Source organism: Alnus glutinosa, chromosome 10, assembly GCF_958979055.1.
Source record: "Alnus glutinosa chromosome 10, dhAlnGlut1.1, whole genome shotgun sequence".
Classification (NCBI taxonomy): Eukaryota; Viridiplantae; Streptophyta; class Magnoliopsida; order Fagales; family Betulaceae; genus Alnus; species Alnus glutinosa.
The window spans coordinates 26012738-26032745 of NC_084895.1; the positions used below are offsets into that span (position 1 = coordinate 26012738).

General features: G+C 38.0%; 2 protein-coding genes across 6 annotated transcripts; both read left to right on the plus strand.

Annotated features, from left to right (window-relative positions):
• The first annotated feature begins 989 nt into the window (after positions 1-989).
• Positions 990-4800, plus strand: LOC133879265 (putative disease resistance protein At3g14460). Its single transcript, XM_062317794.1, has one exon. It carries the CDS (start codon positions 1105-1107, stop codon positions 4798-4800), a length of 3696 nt encoding a protein of 1231 aa, XP_062173778.1. The 5' UTR covers positions 990-1104.
• Positions 4801-5060: 260 nt separating this feature from the next.
• LOC133878783 (putative disease resistance RPP13-like protein 1) lies at positions 5061-19669 on the plus strand. Of its 5 annotated transcripts, none has more exons than XR_009901984.1 (6): positions 5061-5152; positions 5246-5355; positions 5445-5510; positions 5596-5784; positions 5879-6100; positions 19218-19669. XR_009901984.1 is itself a non-coding variant. In XM_062317313.1 (6 exons), exon 1 carries the CDS (start codon positions 14211-14213, stop codon positions 17907-17909), a length of 3699 nt encoding a protein of 1232 aa, XP_062173297.1. In that variant the 5' UTR covers positions 14026-14210; the 3' UTR covers positions 17910-18000; positions 18204-18266; positions 18524-18589; positions 18676-18805; positions 18917-19138; positions 19218-19669. The 5 variants fall into 5 exon arrangements, 2 of the variants coding, with proteins under 2 accessions (XP_062173297.1, XP_062173298.1); XR_009901985.1 differs by lacking the exon at positions 19218-19669 and adding an exon at positions 6174-6870 and having other exon boundaries at positions 5442-5510; XR_009901983.1 differs by lacking the exon at positions 19218-19669 and adding an exon at positions 6174-6866.
• Positions 19670-20008: the final 339 nt, after the last annotated feature.

The window sequence follows — 20008 nt, forward strand, 5'->3', positions numbered from 1 at the left end:
GGCCCTTGGGGGTGATCGTAACCACCACCATTTGGCCTGGGGGAGGTTTGATTTGGGGGTGTGTAACCAGTGTGTAACTGGTATTTTTTAACACCTACATTTTTTTTAGGAAAGAAAAAAATAATTTTGTTCCTTATATTTAAGAAAAATGGTTGAAAAGCTATTAAGAATACTCTAACAATGTGTTGAGGCCCAAAAACAAAGCTTTATAGAGCATTTCGAATTTTTCACCGACATTTGGTGAATATCTTAAAAAAAAAAAAAATTACTTCAACAAATTCTTTATATATATATATATATTTTCTTTTAATCTCTCATCAGATTTTCCCTACAAATTTACCTGACAAATTCCAATACCTATTGAATTTTTTTTATAATTTTCACGTCAAATGAAAAAAATGAAAAAACTAGAAAGGATAAATGAAAAAAAATATATAATATATTATTTTAATATTAAAAGATGGACAGAGAACGGAGAACCGTCCCCTGTCTATCATTTCCCCTGCGAGAGACAAGACCTTTGACCATGCTTTTCATTTTGTTAAAACATTTCTTCTCCAATAATGGAGGCGTTAAAACATCACTTTCCTGCTTTTCATTTTGTTTGGAGACTGTGGAGTACTCCACCACATTCACTGGACCCACTAATGAGTAAAGCAGTGGAAGAGGCTGCCGCAAGTGGCTTCTCATCAGTCATCAATCAAACTTCATCAATGAGTTACCAAACGGGTTGAAAATTTGGCAATGGGTTGCCAAACGGGTCCTAGTCTTTTGTTTTTTTCCCGTGTGGGTCCATTTCTTTTTTTCCCGAGCAGTCGTGTGGGTCCATCACTCCCATTGGCTGTTTCCTGTATACGTTCTTTGGTTTAGAAAGCAAACGTAGCTTGCATCTCTCTGATTTTGCTCTGCAGTTTCTTGCAATCACCTTCCTCTATTTCCTTCGTTTATTCGACTGCAGTCTCTTCTCACTCTGCCGTTTGATACTCCATTCATCTTCATTTCCTTTCATTTGATCTTCCATTGCAATCTCATTTTGCTCTCCCGTTTGCAATCACCTTCCTCGATCCATTTCCTTTCACTTCTTCCATTACAAACCAGAAACACATGGCTGCAGAGGCAGTTCTCTCTGCCTTCCTCCAATCGTTGTTTGATGGAATGGCATCTCCCGAGTTCGCGGACTTCTTTCGGCAGCGCAAACTCAACGAAGGAGTCTTAGAGAAGCTGAAGATAGCACTGTTGTCCGTGCAGAAACTGCGCGAGGACGCGGAGGACAAGCAACTTACAGATCGTTCTGTGGGAGACTGGCTTCATAAGCTGAAAGATGTTGTCTATGATGCAGAAGACGTTTTGGACGAGATAGCCACTGAAGCCTTGCAACGTAAGTTGGATGCTCAATTTCAAACCACTGCAGGGAAGGTACGAAACTCCATCTCTACTTTTTTTAGTCATTTTGTCAAGGAGATAGAGCCAAAGATAAAAGACATACTTAACATACTAGAATATCTAGAAAGTAAAAAGGATGCTCTAGGTCTGAAAGAAGGTGTTGGAAGAGAATCATCAAAAAGATTGCCCACGACTTCTTTGGTCGAAGAATCTGGTATTTTTGGCAGGGATGATGATAAGGAAAAAATAATAAGTTTGATGCTTTCAAATGATGCAATTGGCAATGAAAATCCATGTGTGATTCCCATAGTCGGCATGGGAGGAATTGGCAAAACCACCCTTGCTCAGCTTGTATACAAGGATAAGAGTGTGAAGAAGCATTTTGATCTTCAAGCATGGGTTTGTGTTTCGAAGGAGTTTGACGTGTTAAAGCTAACAAAAACAATTCTGGAGGAAGTAGGCGGGTCTACTAAAGTTGATAGTGAGAATCTAAATCTGCTTCAACTTGCACTAAACGAGAAATTGATGGGGAATAAATTTCTACTAGTTCTAGATGATGTTTGGAATGATAATTATGTTGATTGGGATGTGTTCCGCAATCCATTTAAATCTGGGGTACCGGGAAGTATGGTCATTGTAACTACACGCAATGATAGTGTTGCATCAATCATGCGCAGTGCTCCAACTCATCGTCTAAAGACGTTACTAGAAGATGATTGTTGGTTACTATTTACAAAACATGCATTCCACAATGGTAACTCTGATGCACGTTGTCCAGAGCTAAAAGTAATAGGTAGACAAATTGTGAAAAAGTGTCAAGGTCTACCTTTATTGGCCAAGACAATTGGGGGTCTCTTGCGATCTAAACTAGATGTTTATGAATGGGAAAGGATATTGAAGAGCGAATTATGGGATTCGCCAACTATCAAGACAAATATTCTTCCAGCTTTAAGTCTCAGTTACACAGATCTTCCCTCACATTTAAAGCAATGCTTTGCCTACTGTTCAATATTTCCTAAGGATAATGGTATACCCAAATATGAACTAGTCTCATTATGGATGGCAGAAGGTTTCTTAAAAGAAACTAGAAACAAAACAATGGAAGAGGTTGGTGAAGATTACTTACATGAATTGACATCAAGATCATTGTTGGAGCAATCAAGTGGCAACAAATCAAGTTTTGTAATGCATGATCTTGTCAACGACTTGGCAAAATATGTATCTGGACAATTTACCTTTAGATTGGGGGTTGACAATTCCCATGAAATTGTGAACAAGACTCGCCACTTGTCATATATTAGAGAACCATTTGATAACTTCAAGAAGTTTAAGGCTCTTTATGTGGCTAGCCGATTGCACACATTCTTCCCCTTAAATTTTCCACAAGTCTCTTTTGAGATGTACTTAACTAAAAGTGTACCACTTGATTTATTGTCAAAGCTAATATGCTTACGGGTGCTCTCTCTATCTCGCTATCGAAATATGACTGAGTTGCCTAAGTCAATTGGTAAAATTAAGCATCTACGTTATTTGGATCTTTCTAATACTTCAATTAAAAGGTTGCCTGATTCTATATGTATGTTGTGCAATTTGCAAACATTGAATTTATCAGGTTGTAAAGATCTTGCTGCATTACCAAGAGATATGTGGAAACTCATTAATTTACGTCATCTTGATATTGACGGAACTAGCATAAAGGAGATGCCAATGCAGCTGGCTAGACTAAAATGTCTACGATCATTATCTAAATTTATCATCAGCAAAGATAGTGGGGCTTGCATTGGAGAGTTGGGGAAACTTGCAAATCTTCGAGGAAGGCTGTCTCTTTTAGAGTTGCAAAACGTTGTATCTCATACTGATGCTTTGAAAGCATGCTTGAATGATAGGAAGTACCTTGAGGAGTTGGTGTTGGAATGGAATGCATTGGATACTAATATTTCAGAATGCCAAAGATCTGTTCTTGACAACCTCCGGCCCCATTGTAACTTGAAAATACTAACTATCAACAACTATGGCGCTGAAAGTCTTCCGGATTGGGTTGGGCATCATTCATTCTCTAATTTGGTGTCCCTTTGCCTAAAAAATTGTAAACATTGTTTCAACTTGCCACCACTTGGGCAGCTATCCTCTTTGCAGGACCTCTCTATCGTTGGGTTTGAAGGAGTTATTAAAGTGAGTTATGAGTTTTATGGCAGCAATTCTTCATTAGATAAGCCATTTGGAACCTTGAAATTTCTAAAGTTCGAGCAAATGTTGAAGTGGGAGGAATGGTCTTCTTTTGATGCTGAAAACAAAGGTGAAGCATTTTCTCAACTTAAAGCGCTTTATATTATGGACTGCCCTAAGTTGACAGGACGGTTGCCCGTCCATCTTCCTTCCTTAGCTAAACTAGAGATTCGTGAATGTCCGCGACTGGTGGATTCACTTCCAAAGGCTCCTACTGCATGCGAATTGCATCTAACACACTGTGACGAGGTTCTATTAAAGGAATTGCCGGCTAGGTTGCGGAAGCTCAATATTGTAGGATTTGACGCACTAGAGTCCCTTCCCGAGGGACTCGTGAACTCCGAAGAGAATCTTCAAGTGCTAACAATCTCACACTGTATGAAGTTAGAGCTCACTGCACAACTTAACTTTTCATCCCTTGCAAGATTGTGGTTGGACGACTGTGATTCCCTCAAGTCATTTCCATTAGATTTATTCCCAAAGCTTAATGCGATCAAAATCTATGGGTGTAAGAATATGGAATCATTTACAATTTCAGAACAACATGGATGTGATTTAGTGACCTTGTTTATTGACATCCGTAATTGCCCTAATTTTGTGTCTTTTCCAAAAGGAGGAATTCGTGCCCCCAAACTCAGAGTATTTTCTATTTCGAGTTGTACAAGTCTGAGGTCACTGCCTGAGAAGATGCATATACTCCTGCCCTCTCTTAAGCATTTTGAAATATTTGATTGTCCAGAAGTTGAATTGTTTCCCGAAGGGGACTTTCCTTTCAATCTGGAAGTTATTGGTATCAAGAATTGTGAAAAACTCTTTGCCGGTCGGATGAGATGGGGTTTGCAAAAACTTTTGTCTGTTAAAACTATGAAAATCGGTGGCAAATCTGAAGATGTGAAGTCCTTTCCAGAGCCAGAGTTGCTGCCTTCTAGTCTGACCCGTCTTTCTTTCTGTGAATTTCCAAATATGAAATCTTTGGACAATAAAGGACTTCAACACCTCACATCTCTTGAAGAATTGTGGATCGAGGACTGCCCTAAGCTCAAGTACATGCCAGAAGAGGGGTTGCCTGCGTCCCTTTCTACTATAAAGATCGATGGATGCCCTTTAATGAAGAAGCAGTGGCTTAGCAAGAAAAGAAAAGTTCCTAACGTCGATAACATATTGATTGATAAGGAAGAATATATTGGATGAGCCAAAAAGCCTCGCAAGAGTCCCATTTTCCTTATGACTCCAACTGTGACTCTGTCGTGATGCTCATCTTTTGAAAAAGTGTTGTCTATTCACATGGCTGGTCAACAAGGGAGTCATTCACCAAGTGTACGTACGTTGCTCTTTTCAAAAAACTAATTCTAGTTTTTTTTTTTTTTTTGGTGTAATATATGTCTTCGTTTCACCACTGTCTAATTGTTTTTCTTTTTGTTTGAATAATGCATGGAAAATTTTTAATTAACATAATTAGAAGTTTGAAGAGCTTGTTGGCGATTACAAGAAATAGAGGCAGGCAAATAGAATCCACGATTATGTGAGGCATGAATATCAGAAGGTTAGCTAATTGGAAAATTGTAACATATTGATCTGATTTAATTATTGTGCTGGAAGGGCAATCACCTAATGTGTTTAATTTGTATGGATACAGAGCCTTCATAAGAACCTTTTGACATTAACTCTGTACCCAAGGAGATTAAAGTCTCAGCCACTAGCAGAGAAGCTAAGCCTGAGTTTGCATACTTTGGGAAGCTTTTCAAGGTACTATGTTTAATCAATTCTTTATGATGTATGTTACATAGTTTCTGATTGGGAATTATATGTGTTATTTTTGTCACCAACTGAAGCAGAAACAGAATACTGAGTGGATGTTGTACAAGTGCACCAATACAATTCCAGAGCAATTACTAGAACAAGTAATGACTATCTTATTGAAAGCACAACTTCATTTTACCAATCCTACTTGAGAATCCCTTTATAGTTATTTCTGCTTCCTGCCAGGTCACTGTTATCGTGTATGCTTCAGAAGCAGAGGAATTCTCTCAAGTGTTAACAAAAAGCCTCTCAGATCTCTCCCTCATGACAGATCTTTGTTTGGGTTCTTGTGATTTTTTCTTTCTTTCTTTCTGGTATAAGAATTCTTGCAGTTTACAAAATCCAAGGAAAAAAAAAAAGACAGAAAAATAGGTGGTAAATGTGTCGTTTCTATATTTACATGTGACAGAAGATATCTATGATATTTCATTTTATTTCTAACACTTTTGTATTGATATATCATTGGCAGAAAAGATTTCTTCTTATTAGTTGGGTCTTTGAGTTAAAGGAAAATGGAAGCCTCCTTTTGAAATGACGATTCACTAATAGAAGTCTTATCTCACTCGTCTCCAAGAGGTGGAAGCTGAGCTTATTGTCAGATTCATCTTTCTTACACATTCACTGTCGAAGGTCAAGACTCAAGAGGCATCTCAGCCCTCCAGCTTTGTTCAACAGCGTTTCCAGTACAAGGGTAATAATAGTGGGAATACAATCTTTTGTTTTTGGGAAGAACCAAATAGTGTTAACTAACTGCTATTTAACAGGTCCCCAAAGATGTTGGATATCTTCATCGACAACCCAAATACCAGAAAATGGATGGTGCTGAGCCTGAGACCCACTAATTGGTCATGTTGGCCGGTGACATCCTTGGATTGGCATTTTGCTCATTTGGTGGTTCTTCCTCAAAGATGGCCCCATGTTTTAAGGTGGTGAGCATTCAGCATGCAAACTTCAACCAAATTTCTTACTGGAGATAGGAAAATGGAAAACTTTCCTTAAAGCTTGTGAAGATCATGAGGGGTTTTTCTTTTCAAATAAGATAGTCTTATGCAACTTTTCCTGACTCATTGCAAAGCGGTGGCCAGGTGCTCGTGAAAATCGAAATGTTACTGCTTTCGGTACTTCACCAATTGAGACAGCTGAATCGATCCGTTTTTTGCTCCACAGAGAAGTTTTCTTACCTTACTTCATGATGAAGTCTTGTTGTCTGACTTTGTCTATATATATTGAAGCCTCATTCGGTCGTTGGGGGAGCTGAAGCCAACAGCTTCGTGTAGGGAGTTGCAGTAACTTCACGTGTAGAGAAATAGAGAGCAAGGCAGCAACTTCTTGCAAATAAGAAGAAAGAGAGATACACCCTTTTAGCTTCAGATTTTTCTCATATTATTCGAGTGCAGAGCAACGGCTTAGAGAATTAAGAGTATTCTCTTTTAAGAATTCCTTACTCAATTAAAAAAAAAAAAAAAAAAAAAAAATTGTCTCTTTTGTATAATTCCTTTTGTGTGAGAGTGAGATTTGGGTGTATTGAGGCTTTTGGGTTTGAGTGATTTTTCTCTGTACTACTCTTTGTACTTCACCTTTTATTAGTGAATATTCTCCGGGTCGTCTCCGCCAGTGGATGTAGGCTTATTAAGCCGAACCACTTAAATCTTGATGTCTTATGTAATTGTGTTATTTTCTATTTTGCTATTTTCTACTTCTTTAGTGATCTCTAAAATCAGTTTTGTCACAACACAAAGTTGTAAACATCCTGCCGTCCTTTTTTGTTTTCAATGAATGTATAATCAGACGTAGATTTTGCGAGTGCAAATATTGTTAATAATTACATTTGCATCTGTATTTTTACCTCTAATTCTTGCGCTTTGAGAATAATTGTTTTCCCTTTCATTTACACAACATCTGGAGAAAAAAAGAGGGGGAGAGAGGGAGAATTGGAGATCCCCTTTAGTAAAGACAAACAGAGAACAGCGGCAAAACACATGGAGACCAAGTCGATCGAGCACGAGACATGGCAACGACCAATCTTCTGACATCGCGAAGGTGACCAACAAAGCGAGTGCGCCCAAGAGACAGCAATATAAAATCGTTTTACTGACCTTGAAACTTATCAATAGTAGTTACTTGAAGACGAAAAAAGGGGGAAAATTAATAAAGATAAATCTTTTTCTTGATAATTAATTAATAATTTATTGAAAAATGATTTTCGTCTGGTTCTACTAATAATATTATTTAGAGGAAAAAATGGATAACCATGACTTAATTTACATGGTCTTCCTTGGTGTTACACAGGCCAAATAGAATTAGGAAGCCCTACAATGGATCCTGCCAGATCTCAAGTTGGCTTCCTCTGAAAAGGTCGAAGAAATTCATCCTGAAGTGAAAAAATACAAATATATATGCCTTCTATTGGATAATACATGTTCTTCTCCCCCCCCAAAAAAAAAAAAAAAAAACAGAATAAGAAAAAGAATACATTTTAAAAAACTTAAGCTAATAGAAAAATATGATTTTAGAATTTCATGTATGTGAATATTAATTTAAATGATTAAATTCATAATTTTTTAACAACATAAATTTTTGAAATAAGTGGTTACTAGTTTAACAAACAATCTAGTGTTATAATATTTAGAACCCATTTTGCGATTGCGTTAAGAAATTTAAAAAGTACGTAAAGAGGTGTGCCAAACAAAAAGTTGGTATGTTTGGTAAAAAACTACAAAAATACTTTTTTGATTTTTTTGAAGATAAAATTTGAGAAAACGCACTTTTGAAAAAAGCTTAAAAATGAAGATTTTTTTTTTTTTTTGAAACGCTCTTTTTTTATTTTATAAGCTTTATTTTCCAATGTAATTCCAAACAAACTCTTAAAATATATTGAAAATAGAGCTTTTGTCTAGTCAGAAATAGCTTTTTTTTAAAAAAAAAATAAAAAATAAAAAAATAAAAAACCTTATTTTTAAGCTTCTCTCAAAATGCAATTTCAGGCTTTTTTATAACAAAAAAAAGTCAAATAAATGTTTTGTGAGTTTTTTACCAAATATTTTTAAAGATTTGAATCTTGGATGCACCCTGATCATATCCTTACCCCACCTTCTTGCAACTTGAGTTAAAGTACATGTATTTGGATGGGGGGTTTAATGTTGAAGTGACTATTTTTTTGGGAAGCATTTTTTAATTTAAGAGACGTGACGTTTCCGATGTAAAACTTCACAAAAATAAAACCAAAAGCAGGTGGATGAGGGCTGCTTAATTTGTCTGCTTCTTAGGTGCTTACATGAGTCACTCGACTCACTCTCCTCTTAGGGGCTGCCACGTATACAGTATACTCCCATCTCCATTCTTTATCGCTGCCCTTGTGTTTCGAGAACGATGTCACCACTCCGGCCTGTCTCCACCACGCACCACCCAATTAATTAAGAAGAAAAAGTACGTAGTCAATTAGATGAGCCTCTGGACTTCCTCAAAACCTGCTTTCTTTTACCTTTTCAAAAGCACGAGATAAAATAATATGTAGTTGTGCTGTGAATGCGTCCATTAGATTCTATGAAGTTTTGTATGCCTATATATATATATTAAACAAAAAGACATGTTATTTGTTGGTACAGTTTCCGGTATGGTGTGAATCTGCACGTTCCTTTGATGTTCTTCACGCTTCTCAATAACTCTGCAAAACAACAAAACCTAGGGACCCTTCCGGGGGTCCCGCTCCGATGCCTAAGTTAGCTTCTGTGAGAGAAATAATGCTCTGTGCATAAAAATTGAGTCTTTTTTTATACCTGGGGTATGAGCATATTTATAGGCATAGAGGTGGAGTCAAACCTGGATTAGGACTCCTGCTCCTTGTTGATCTAGAACTGCTGTCCGAGTTCTAATTGGACTTCAATCCTTTACTAGACTTCTAATTGGATATCTTCTTAGACTTCTGATCTGACATCTTCTTAGACTTCTGATCTGACATCTTCTTAGACTTCTGATCTGATATCTTCTTAGACCTCTGATGTGATCATTATTCTTATCTTATCATTATTCTTATCTGTTTGGACCTATTTGACTTTTGAATCTTCTCTTTGGATCGGGTTGAGTGGGATTTATCCCCAACAGTTACCCCCCAATTCCCTTATCCGAAGCTTGCTTGAATAATGGGAATTTCATGTCTAAGGAAACCCGATCTTTGTCTCCTTCTGAAAACCTGCTAACCTGCAAAACCCGAGGGTTAAATCTTACCCCCCAATTACCTTCTTGTTTTTCCTTAGGGTTTTCTCCCTGTATCTTGAAAAACCTGCAAAACCCGAGGGTTAAATCCGACCCCCCGAGAAGTTTCTTCTTGCTCTCGGCTAGGACTGATCCGAGACTCTCGGCTAGGACTGATCCGAGAGTTTTTGCCTGCAAAAGAAACAACATCAACGGGTTCCTGGTCCCTAGACCGGGAACACTCCGATGCTTAAGTCAGCTTTATTCATTTATTCTGAAAATACTTATTCCCAAAATCTGGGGAATTTTCTGTCTAGTCTGAATTAAAAATAAAAGTCTAGTTCTTTGCAAATATAAATACTAAAAAATAAAAGCAAGCCTGAAATTCCCAAGAGTCCTTTTTATGGGATCACGGGCAGATACTGCTGTTGCCTCGGCTCTCTATGCTGTGGGCTTCTGCTTCTTCGGTCCTCTCTTCTTTCTATGTCATCTCGGGGAGCATTCTCTTGATGCCTTTCGTCTAGCTGAGGACGGTCTCGGGGATAATAATCCCGTGGCTGTTGATCTCGGGGCTGATAGTCCTGATGATTCCGAGGCCTGTTATTTCCTTGATGGTTCCGTCGCTCTCCCAAGAACCGAACTAGCTTGCCATTCTTTATGAATTCTTCTATTAACAACCTTAGGGTTACGCACCCCTCGGTGTAATGACCTGCTTGTTTATGGAAATCACAATACTTCCCTGCATTCTTATAAGGAGGATCACCTGGTATCTTTTGTGGTTCCCGAAACGCCGGATCTCTCTTGATCTCCATGAGGACTTCTGATATCTCGGCATTGAGAGGTGTAAAGTTGTAATCTTTGAACTTCTTTACCTGTCTCTGCTCTTCCCAATCAGCTTTCTTGAGTTCTTTCCTTTTCTTTTCTGGGGCTGTCTCTCGGGGTAGTCTAGAACTGGCCATAGACTTCAGCGTCTCTTCCTGATTGATGAATTCTTCTACCTTATCCATGAGGCCCTGCAAGGTACTCGGTTGCTTCCGGATCAACTTCTTCATCAAAGGCTCATCGGGTGAAATTCCCTGATAAATGGCAGCAAAAATCATATCCTCGGTCGGATCTTCGACCGTAGCCTTCTCTCGGTTGAACCGAGCCATGAACTCCTTAAGACTCTCATTGCCTTGCTGGTGCAATGATAGCAAATATCCCGAAGGCTTCTTCCTTGTCCGGAAAGCCAAGAACTCCGTTAGGAATATCTTGGACAATTCCTTGAACTGATCAACGGAATTCGGGGGCAGCTTCCTGAACCAGTCTCGGGCATTCCCCGAAAGAGTAAGAGGGAAGGCCCGACATGCTACTTCATCGGGTGTCCCGTGAAGGTCTAGATGAGCTTTGAAATTCTCTAGGTGATCCAAGGGATCTCTGTCTCCTGCATAACTTAGAATTTGGGGTACCTTAAACTTATCGGGAAGCTGATAGTCTGCCACCCGTCTGGTGAAGGGTGAGTCTGTACCCATTAGGAGCTTGTCCACCATTACGGATCTGCCTTTGTCCTTTCTTTCCATCTCCATGTCCGTGCACCTTCTCTCCAGCTCGGCAATAATTCTGCTCAGATCTCCTTGGCGGTCATCCTCCCTCCGAGGATTAATGTTGCTATTGTGATCTTCTTCCTCACGCTCATCCCTGTTCATCTCGGGATTGGGCTGTCTCGTCCTCATGCGTAACAATTCTGCATTTAAGTCTTCAATCTGGGCTTCCAACGCTGCTATGCGATCTTGATCTCCACCCCCCGGGGGAGGGTTCGGTGGAGGCTGCAAATTATTCTGAATAGCCGGTTCCTGTGGGGCCACGGGCTGTCGATTGGTCTGGCTTCCGGAACGTGTGTTCATCACCATGCTGGATCTTCTTTTTCTTTTATGAGGAACGAATAATCGTTTCCCACAGACGGCGCCAAACTGTTGGTACAGTTTCCGGTATGGTGTGAATCTGCACGTTCCTTTGATGTTCTTCACGCTTCTCAATAACTCTGCAAAACAACAAAACCTAGGGACCCTTCCGGGGGTCCCGCTCCGATGCCTAAGTTAGCTTCTGTGAGAGAAATAATGCTCTGTGCATAAAAATTGAGTCTTTTTTTATACCTGGGGTATGAGCATATTTATAGGCATAGAGGTGGAGTCAAACCTGGATTAGGACTCCTGCTCCTTGTTGATCTAGAACTGCTGTCCGAGTTCTAATTGGACTTCAATCCTTTACTAGACTTCTAATTGGATATCTTCTTAGACTTCTGATCTGACATCTTCTTAGACTTCTGATCTGACATCTTCTTAGACTTCTGATCTGATATCTTCTTAGACCTCTGATGTGATCATTATTCTTATCTTATCATTATTCTTATCTGTTTGGACCTATTTGACTTTTGAATCTTCTCTTTGAATCGGGTTGAGTGGGATTTATCCCCAACATTATTCTTTCAACTTTTGTCTGATTCAATTTAAATATGGGTGGAATTGGACGGGATTCGGACAAGAAAAGGAAAAACATCAAATCTGGATGGGAAATGTGAAGGGAGTTGAATATTTAGAATTATTTAGAGTTGAGTATTTAGAAGCTGATTAATTAGCAATGTCTTGGAAGGAAAGCCCAAAGGAATTGGAAGGTGGAAGGTGGGTACTCCCTGGCCCTGGGGAGGTGGTGTGTGGGGGAAAACTAGACCCTACCAAATCCCTGTGAGGGTCATTGACACTGCCTTAATCAATAGTTAAAGTCTTCTTAAAACCAATAAAGTTTCCATGTTTGGTGGCCATTCATCAAAGTGTTAAAGGGTCAGAATCAATAATTGAGGGCCATTGACACTGCCTTAATCAATAGTTAAAGTCTTCTTAAAAAAAAAAAAAAAAAAAACAATAGTTAAAGCCTATACGTTATATATAGGATAAGAAAGAAGATAGAGGAAAACAAAAAACAAAAAAACATTAGTTAAAGCCTATATGTTATATATAGGATAAGAAAGAAAATAGAGGTTGTCTCTCTTTGGCCTTTTCTCAAGCTAGGGGTGCTACATGTGATGTAGAGAGTGTTTTTTTTTAACATTAATTACTCAATGGAAGCCTTATTTAATGATGATAGTAATGAAAATCTTATCTCGCTTGTCATCTAGAGATCCTTTGAAGTTTTCTGAGAGGCGTGTAAGAATATTTTTCATAATATTCTATTACATTACATATATTATCTCACAATGTTTTAGTATTACTGTATTATATATTATTTATGTGAGGAAATATTTTTGTAAGACTCTTTCACTCTTCGATATATTATGAAAAATATTATCCACTTATTAGGGTACTGATATTTGCTAGTTAATTCCCTATTATAAATATACTTACCCTATATCAGAATCATCCTCCTTTTTTGACTTTTTCAATTCGCATTTGTTCTTCTCGTTTCCCAACTAATACGCATTCACCATCAAGGATTCATTCAAGCTCATGAGGCATCTCAGCCCTCCTTCCTCAGCAATAATATTTCCAGTATATTGTTGTTGGTGACATCTTTGGATTGACATTCAACAAATTAAACAACAACTGTTTTCAGTATCCCAAGAGAGAAATTAAAATTTAAAAATAAAATAAAATAAAAATAGAGAAATATCCACAGAAAACGACAAAAAAAAAAAAAAAAAAAAAAAAAAAAAAACTACTAAAGACCTGGAAACGAAATAATAATTTTTATTGTGAACTTGTCATGCTCTACATTAAATGTTCTAAGTAATGTGCCCCATAAAAATAGAGTCAAGCTGCCATGAATTCGGCTTGGCTCTACTAAATTCAATTAGGTCCAATTTGAATAATAAATAAAATATTTATAAATATAATAATTTGTTCAAATATTAAATGAGACATATTCGTATAAGCTCGACTTGTCTTGAATAAAGCTCGTGAGCTCGGCTTGTATAAGTTCGACTAATCAAAAATGAAAAGAATGAATGGTCAATTCGGAAGCCCACCAAAGATAAGAAAGTTCTGGAGTGTATGGCAAAACTGAAGAGGCTGGGGAGGCAACTAGCTATATATGCACCAGAAGCTACAGGGGTGGTCAGCCGGCATGTGGTTGAAGGCAACAACGTTCGGGCGGCCTATATATATATATATATAGGTTTTATAAATATAAATATGTATATTAGTTATTAAGTAATAAATATGAGATATTATACATGTTACCCGAATATGAGTGCTCCGCATATATATATATATACCCAATCATATATTCATGTGTAAATATAAGGGTCTATAATTGTAGTGTATAATAATATGTAACACTTGCTAGTTAATGAATTAATTTATTCCAATCCAATCACTACTCTGGCGTGACATTTCTGTGCTGTTTACAACAACCTACTAGCTTCCTTTATTAAATTAATAGACTCAACTCACCTTCCATGGCAGCCGTTTGGGTCCATCACTCCCGTTGACTGTTTCCCCGTATAAGCAAAACATATCTTGCAATATCTCACCTTCCTTAATTTCCTTTCATTTGATCTTCCAGTATTGCTATCTCATTTTGCTCTGCGGTTTGCAATCACCTTCCTTCATTTCTTCCATTAATACAAGCCAGAAAACATGGCTGAGGCCTTGGGAGGAGCGGTTCTCTCCGCCTTCCTCCAAGTGTTATTTGATAAGATGGTGACTCCAGAGTTAGTGGACTTCTTTCGGCACCGCAAGCTCAACAAAGGAGTCTTGGAGAAGTTGAAGATAGCATTGTTGTCCGTAAATGCACTGCTTGAAGATGCGGAGGAAAAACAACTTACAAAGCCTGCTGTGAAAGTGTGGCTCGATGACTTGAAAGATGCTGTCTATGATGCGGAAGACGTCTTGGACGAGATAGCCACTGAAGCTTTGCAACGTAAGTTGGATGCTGAATTTCAAACCATTGCCAATAAGGTACAAAACTCTGTCTCTACTTTTCTTAGTCATTTTGTCAGGGAGAAAGGGCAAAAGATGCAAGATATACTTGACAAACTAGAATATCTAGCCAAAAAAAAGGATTTTCTAGGTCTGAAAGAAGGTAGTGGAGGAAAACATGAAAGATGGCCCACGACTTCTTTGGTTGAAGAATCTAGTATTTTTGGTAGGGATGATGATAAGGAAAAAATAATAAACTTGTTGCTCTCAAATAATATTGATGAGAGCGACAATGGAAATTTTTGTGTCATTCCCATAGTGGGCATGGGGGGAATTGGCAAGACCACCCTTGCTCAGCTTGTATACAAGGACGAGAGAGTGAAGGAGCATTTTGACCTTCAATTATGGGTATGTGTTTCAGATGTTTTTGACGTTTTGGGTATAACTAAAACAATTCTAGAGGCATTGACTTTGTTAACTTGTGATATGAAAGATCTAAATTTGTTTCAAGTTGCGCTACAACAGAAAATGACTGAGAAGAAATTCCTACTTGTTTTAGATGATGTTTGGAATGAAAATTATGCTGACTGGGAGGTCTTGAGTAATCCATTTAAATCTGGGGCACCAGGAAGTATGGTCATTGTAACTACACGCAATGACAGTGTTGCATCAATCATGAACGCTCTTTCAACTGATCATCTAAAGCCGTTACTGGAAAAAGATTGTTGGTCACTATTTGCAAAATATGCATTCCACGATGACAACTTTGATACACGTCGAGAGCTAGAAGTAATAGGTAGACAAATTGTGAAAAAGTGTGAAGGTCTACCTTTAGCAGCCAAGACAATTGGGGGTCTCTTGCGATCTAAACTAGATGTTGATGAATGGGAGAGGATATTGAAGAGCGAATTGTGGGATTCGTCATTTGACAAGACAAATATTCTTCCGGCTCTAAGATTAAGTTACAAATATCTTCCACCACATCTAAAACAATGTTTTGCTTATTGTTCAATTTTTCCTAAGGATTGTGTATTACGAAAAGATGAAGTAATCTTATTATGGATGGCAGAAGGTTTCTTAGAAGAAACTAACAACAAAAGAATGGAGGAGGTTGGTGAAGATTACTTCCTTGGTTTGGCATCAAGATCATTGTTGGAACAATCAAGCGGCAAGAAATCAGGTTTTGTAATGCATGATCTTGTGAATGACTTGGCAAAATTTGTGTCTGGGCAATTTACCTTTAGATTGGAGGTTGATTGTTTGCACGGAATTATGAATAAGACTCGTCATTTGTCATATTTCAGAAACGAAAACGGATTTGATAACTTTAAGAAGTTTGAGGTCCTGTACGAGGCTACTCGATTGCACACATTCTTGCCATTGGAGTTGTCACCATCGGAAAATTACTTCTTCTACTTAACAAAAAAAGTACCACTTGATTTATTGCCAAATCTAACATGCTTACGGGTACTCTCTCTATCTCACTATCGAAATATGATCGAGTTGCCTGAATTAATTGGCAAAATTAAGCATCTACGTTATTTGAACCTTTCTTCCACTACAATTAAAAGGTTGCCTGATTCCATATGTAAGTTGTGCAATTTGCAAACGTTGAATTTATCAGGTTGTAAAGATCTTGCTGCATTACCAAGAGATATGCGGAAACTCATTAACTTACGTCATCTTGATATTAGCGGAACTGCCATAAAGGAGATGCCAATGCAGCTGAGTAGTCTAAAATGTCTACAAACATTAACTAAATTTATCATCAGCAAACATAGTGGGGCTTCCATTGAAGAGTTGGGGGAACTTGCAAATCTCCGAGGAAGGCTTTCTGTTTTAGAGCTCCAAAACGTTGTATCTCATACTGATGCTTTGAAAGCATGCTTGAATGATAGGAAGTACCTTGAGGATTTGGTGTTGGAATGGAATGCATTGGATGCTAATATTTCAGAATGTCAAAGATCTGTACTGGACAATCTTCGGCCCCATTGTAACTTGAAAAGTCTCACTATCAACAACTATTGCGCCGAAAGTCTTTCGGATTGGGTTGGGCATCCTTCATTCTCTAATATGGTGTCCCTTTGCCTAGAAAATTGTAAACATTGTTTCAACTTGCCACCACTTGGGCAGCTACCCTCTTTGCAGAACCTCTCTATTGTTGGCTTTGAAGGAGTTGTTAAAGTGGGTTGTGAGTTTTATGGCAGCAATTCTTCATTAGTTAAGCCATTTGGAGCCCTGAAAGTTCTAAGGTTCGAGAAAATGTTGAAGTGGGAGGTATGGTTTTATTTTGATGCTGAAAATGAAGGTGAAGCTTTTGCTCCACTTGAAGAGCTTTATATTGACGACTGCCCTAATTTGACAGGGCGACTGCCCGTCCATCTTCCTTCCTTGGCTAAACTTGAGATTCATAAATGTCCGCTGCTGGTGGATTCCCTCTCAATGGCTCCTTCTATACGTGAATTGAGACTAATACAATGTAAAGAGATTATGTTGAAGGAATTGCCCGCTGGATTGCGGAAGCTCACTATCGGAGGATTTGGCCCACTGAAGTCCCTTCCCCGGGGACTAGCAGACTTCGACGGTAATATTCAAGAGTTAACTATCTCAAACTGTAACATGTTAAGGCTCCCTAGCTTTTCATCCCTTGAAACGTTGCGATTGTACGGATGCGATTCCCTCAAGTCATTTCCATTAGATTTGTTCCCAAAGCTTTGCAGTATAAGAATCTCTAGGTGCAAGAATTTGAATTCTTTTACAATTGCAGAACGGCATCGGCGTGATTTAGTGATCTTACGTATATACATAAAAAATTGCCCTAATTTTGTATCTTTTCCGAAAGGAGGAGTTTGTGCCCCCGACCTTACATTCTTTTGGGTCGAAGATTGTGGAAGTCTGAGGTCGCTGCCAAAGAAGATGCATATTCTCTTGCCTTCTCTCAAGTCTTTTTGTATAATTAATTGTCCAGAAGTTGAATTTTTGCCCAGAGGCGGCTTGCCTTCCAATCTGGAACTTCTTAACGTCCAGAATTGTGAAAGACTCTTTGCCGGTCGGATGGGATGGGGTTTGCAAAAACTCCTGTTTGTTAGAAATTTGTATATCGGCAGCAAATCTGATGATGTGGTGTCTTTTCCAGAGCAAGGGTTGCTGCCTTCCAGTCTAACTTATCTTCACATCTTGGGATTTCTAAATCTGAAATCTTTGGACAAGAATGGGCTTCAACACCTCACCTCTCTTCAAGGATTGACGGTCCATGACTGCCCTAAACTCAACTACATGTCGGACGAGGGGTTGCCTCCGTCCCTTTCTTTTATAAAGATCAAAGAATGCCCTTTGTTGAAGAATTGGTGGCAAAGCAGGAAAAAAATTCCCGACGTCGATCACATAGAGATTGATTATGAAGAATATATTGGATGAGCCAAAAGCCTCGTCGATCATAGATACACATGAACCCTGATTTTTGCTGTTCACATATCTGGTCAACAAGGATGTCATTGACCCATTGTAGGTACGTTGCTCTTTTTAATCAGCTAATTATCAATGTGATCCTCTTTCTTTTCCCATTAACTTTCTCAAATTCTTTCGTTTACATGGTTTTCTAATATTTTTTTTTGGCTAATAAATTTCTCTTCGTTTCATCACTGTCTAATTGTTTTCCTTTTTGTTTCAATAATTGCATGGAAAAAAAAAAATATAATTAACAAAATTTAGAAGTTCGGTGGGCTTGGTGGCGATTGCTAGAAACAGAGGCCGGGAATTAGAATCCATGAATCTGTGAGGATTTTTCTCCAACTCATTAATATTTGATTCAGTTTTTTCTCAAATGTGTTCTATTTTATATTCTCTAAATTCAAGTTCAAGAATTTCTTTTTTATTTTTAACAAAAAGTGAAAGGATTTTTTTTTTTATTGGAAAATTGATTTAGTTATTGGAAAATTTAGATTTTTTATTTTTTAATCAATTCTTTATGATGTATGTTACAGAGTTTCTGATTGGGAATTATGTGTTATTTTTGTCACCAACTGAAGCAGAAACAGAATACTCAGTGGATGTTGTACAAGTGCACCAATACAATTCCAGAGCAATTACTAGAACAAGTAATGACTATCTTATTGAAAGCACAACTTCATTTTACCAAATCCTACTTGAGCATCCCTTTATAATTATTTCTACTGCCTGCCAGGTCAATGTTATCGTGTATGCTTCAGAAGCAGGAGGAATTCTCTCAAGTATTAACAAAAAGCCTCTCAGATCTCTCCCTCATGATACACCTGAACAGATCTTTGTTGTGATTTTTTCTTTCTTTCTTTTTGGTAGTAACAAAATGCCCATAACTTTGTCGTTTCTATATTTACATATGTGACAGAAGATATCTATGATATTTCATTTTATTTCTAACACTTTTGTATTTATATCATTGGCAGTAAAGATTTCTTCTCATTAGTTGGGTCTTTGAGTTAAAAGAAAAATGGAAGCCTCCTTTTGAAATGATGATTCACCAATAGAAGTCTTATCTCACTCGTCTCCAAGAGGTGGAAGCTCGATCACCTTATAGTCAGATTCATCTCTCTAGCCTACACATTCACTATCAAAGGTCAAGAGGCATCTCAGCCCTCCAGCTTGTTCAACAGCGTTTCCAGACAAGGGTAATAATAGTGGGAATACAGTGTTTATTTTTTGAAAGTTTACCTACAAGTCAAAGACTAACTCCTATATATTTAACAGGTCCCCAAAGATCTAATTGTCATGTTGGTGACATCCTTGGATTGGCACTTTGCCCATTTGGTTCTTCCTCAAAGATGGCCCTATGTTTTAAGGTGGTGAGCATTCAGCATGCAAACTTTAACCAAAGTTCTTATTGGAGACAGGAAAATGAAAAACTTTTCTTGAAGCTTGTGAAGATCGATCATGTAGAGTTTGTGACTTGATTTGAGGCAGCAGATATTTCGGTCCTCTAGAGAGCAGTGTGTGTGAAAGAATACAGAAGAAGAAGAGATCCTGATACAGCTGTGTTTTCGGCAGTATATAGACTTGAGAGAATGAAGTCATTTTTGTCTCATTTGTATTCTTACTTTAATCTCTTTTGTGGGAGCACGAGATATGGTCGGCTTTTGGGTCTAAGTTATTCTCTCTTTGTAATGTACTTTGTACTCCAACTTTTTGATAGTGAATTTTTTCTGGATCGTTTCCGCCAGTGGATGTAGGCTTGTTAAGCCGAATCACTTAAATCTTGATGTCTCTTGAGATTGTGTTATTATTTAGGAAAAAATATATTTTAACCCCCCAAACTACTACCCTTTCTCCGGATGGCACCCCGAACTACCAACACTTGCACTTCGACCTCCCAAATTACCACTTTCTGATTTTTTGGCCTCATCCGTCTATTTATACCGTTAATTCTAACAGAAATTGGCCAAAAACCCAAAAATACCCCTCTCTTAACCGTGAGAATTTCAAAGTGTATAAGGGGTATTTTCGAAATTCTGTTTAAAATTAACAGCATAAATGGACGGATG

Excerpts from the sequence above, each read along its gene's own strand:
- LOC133879265 (XM_062317794.1), top strand. The coding sequence starts at position 1,105 with ATGGCTGCAGAGGCAGTTCTCTCTGCCTTCCTCCAATCGTTGTTTGAT.
- LOC133878783 (XM_062317313.1), top strand. The coding sequence starts at position 14,211 with ATGGCTGAGGCCTTGGGAGGAGCGGTTCTCTCCGCCTTCCTCCAAGTG.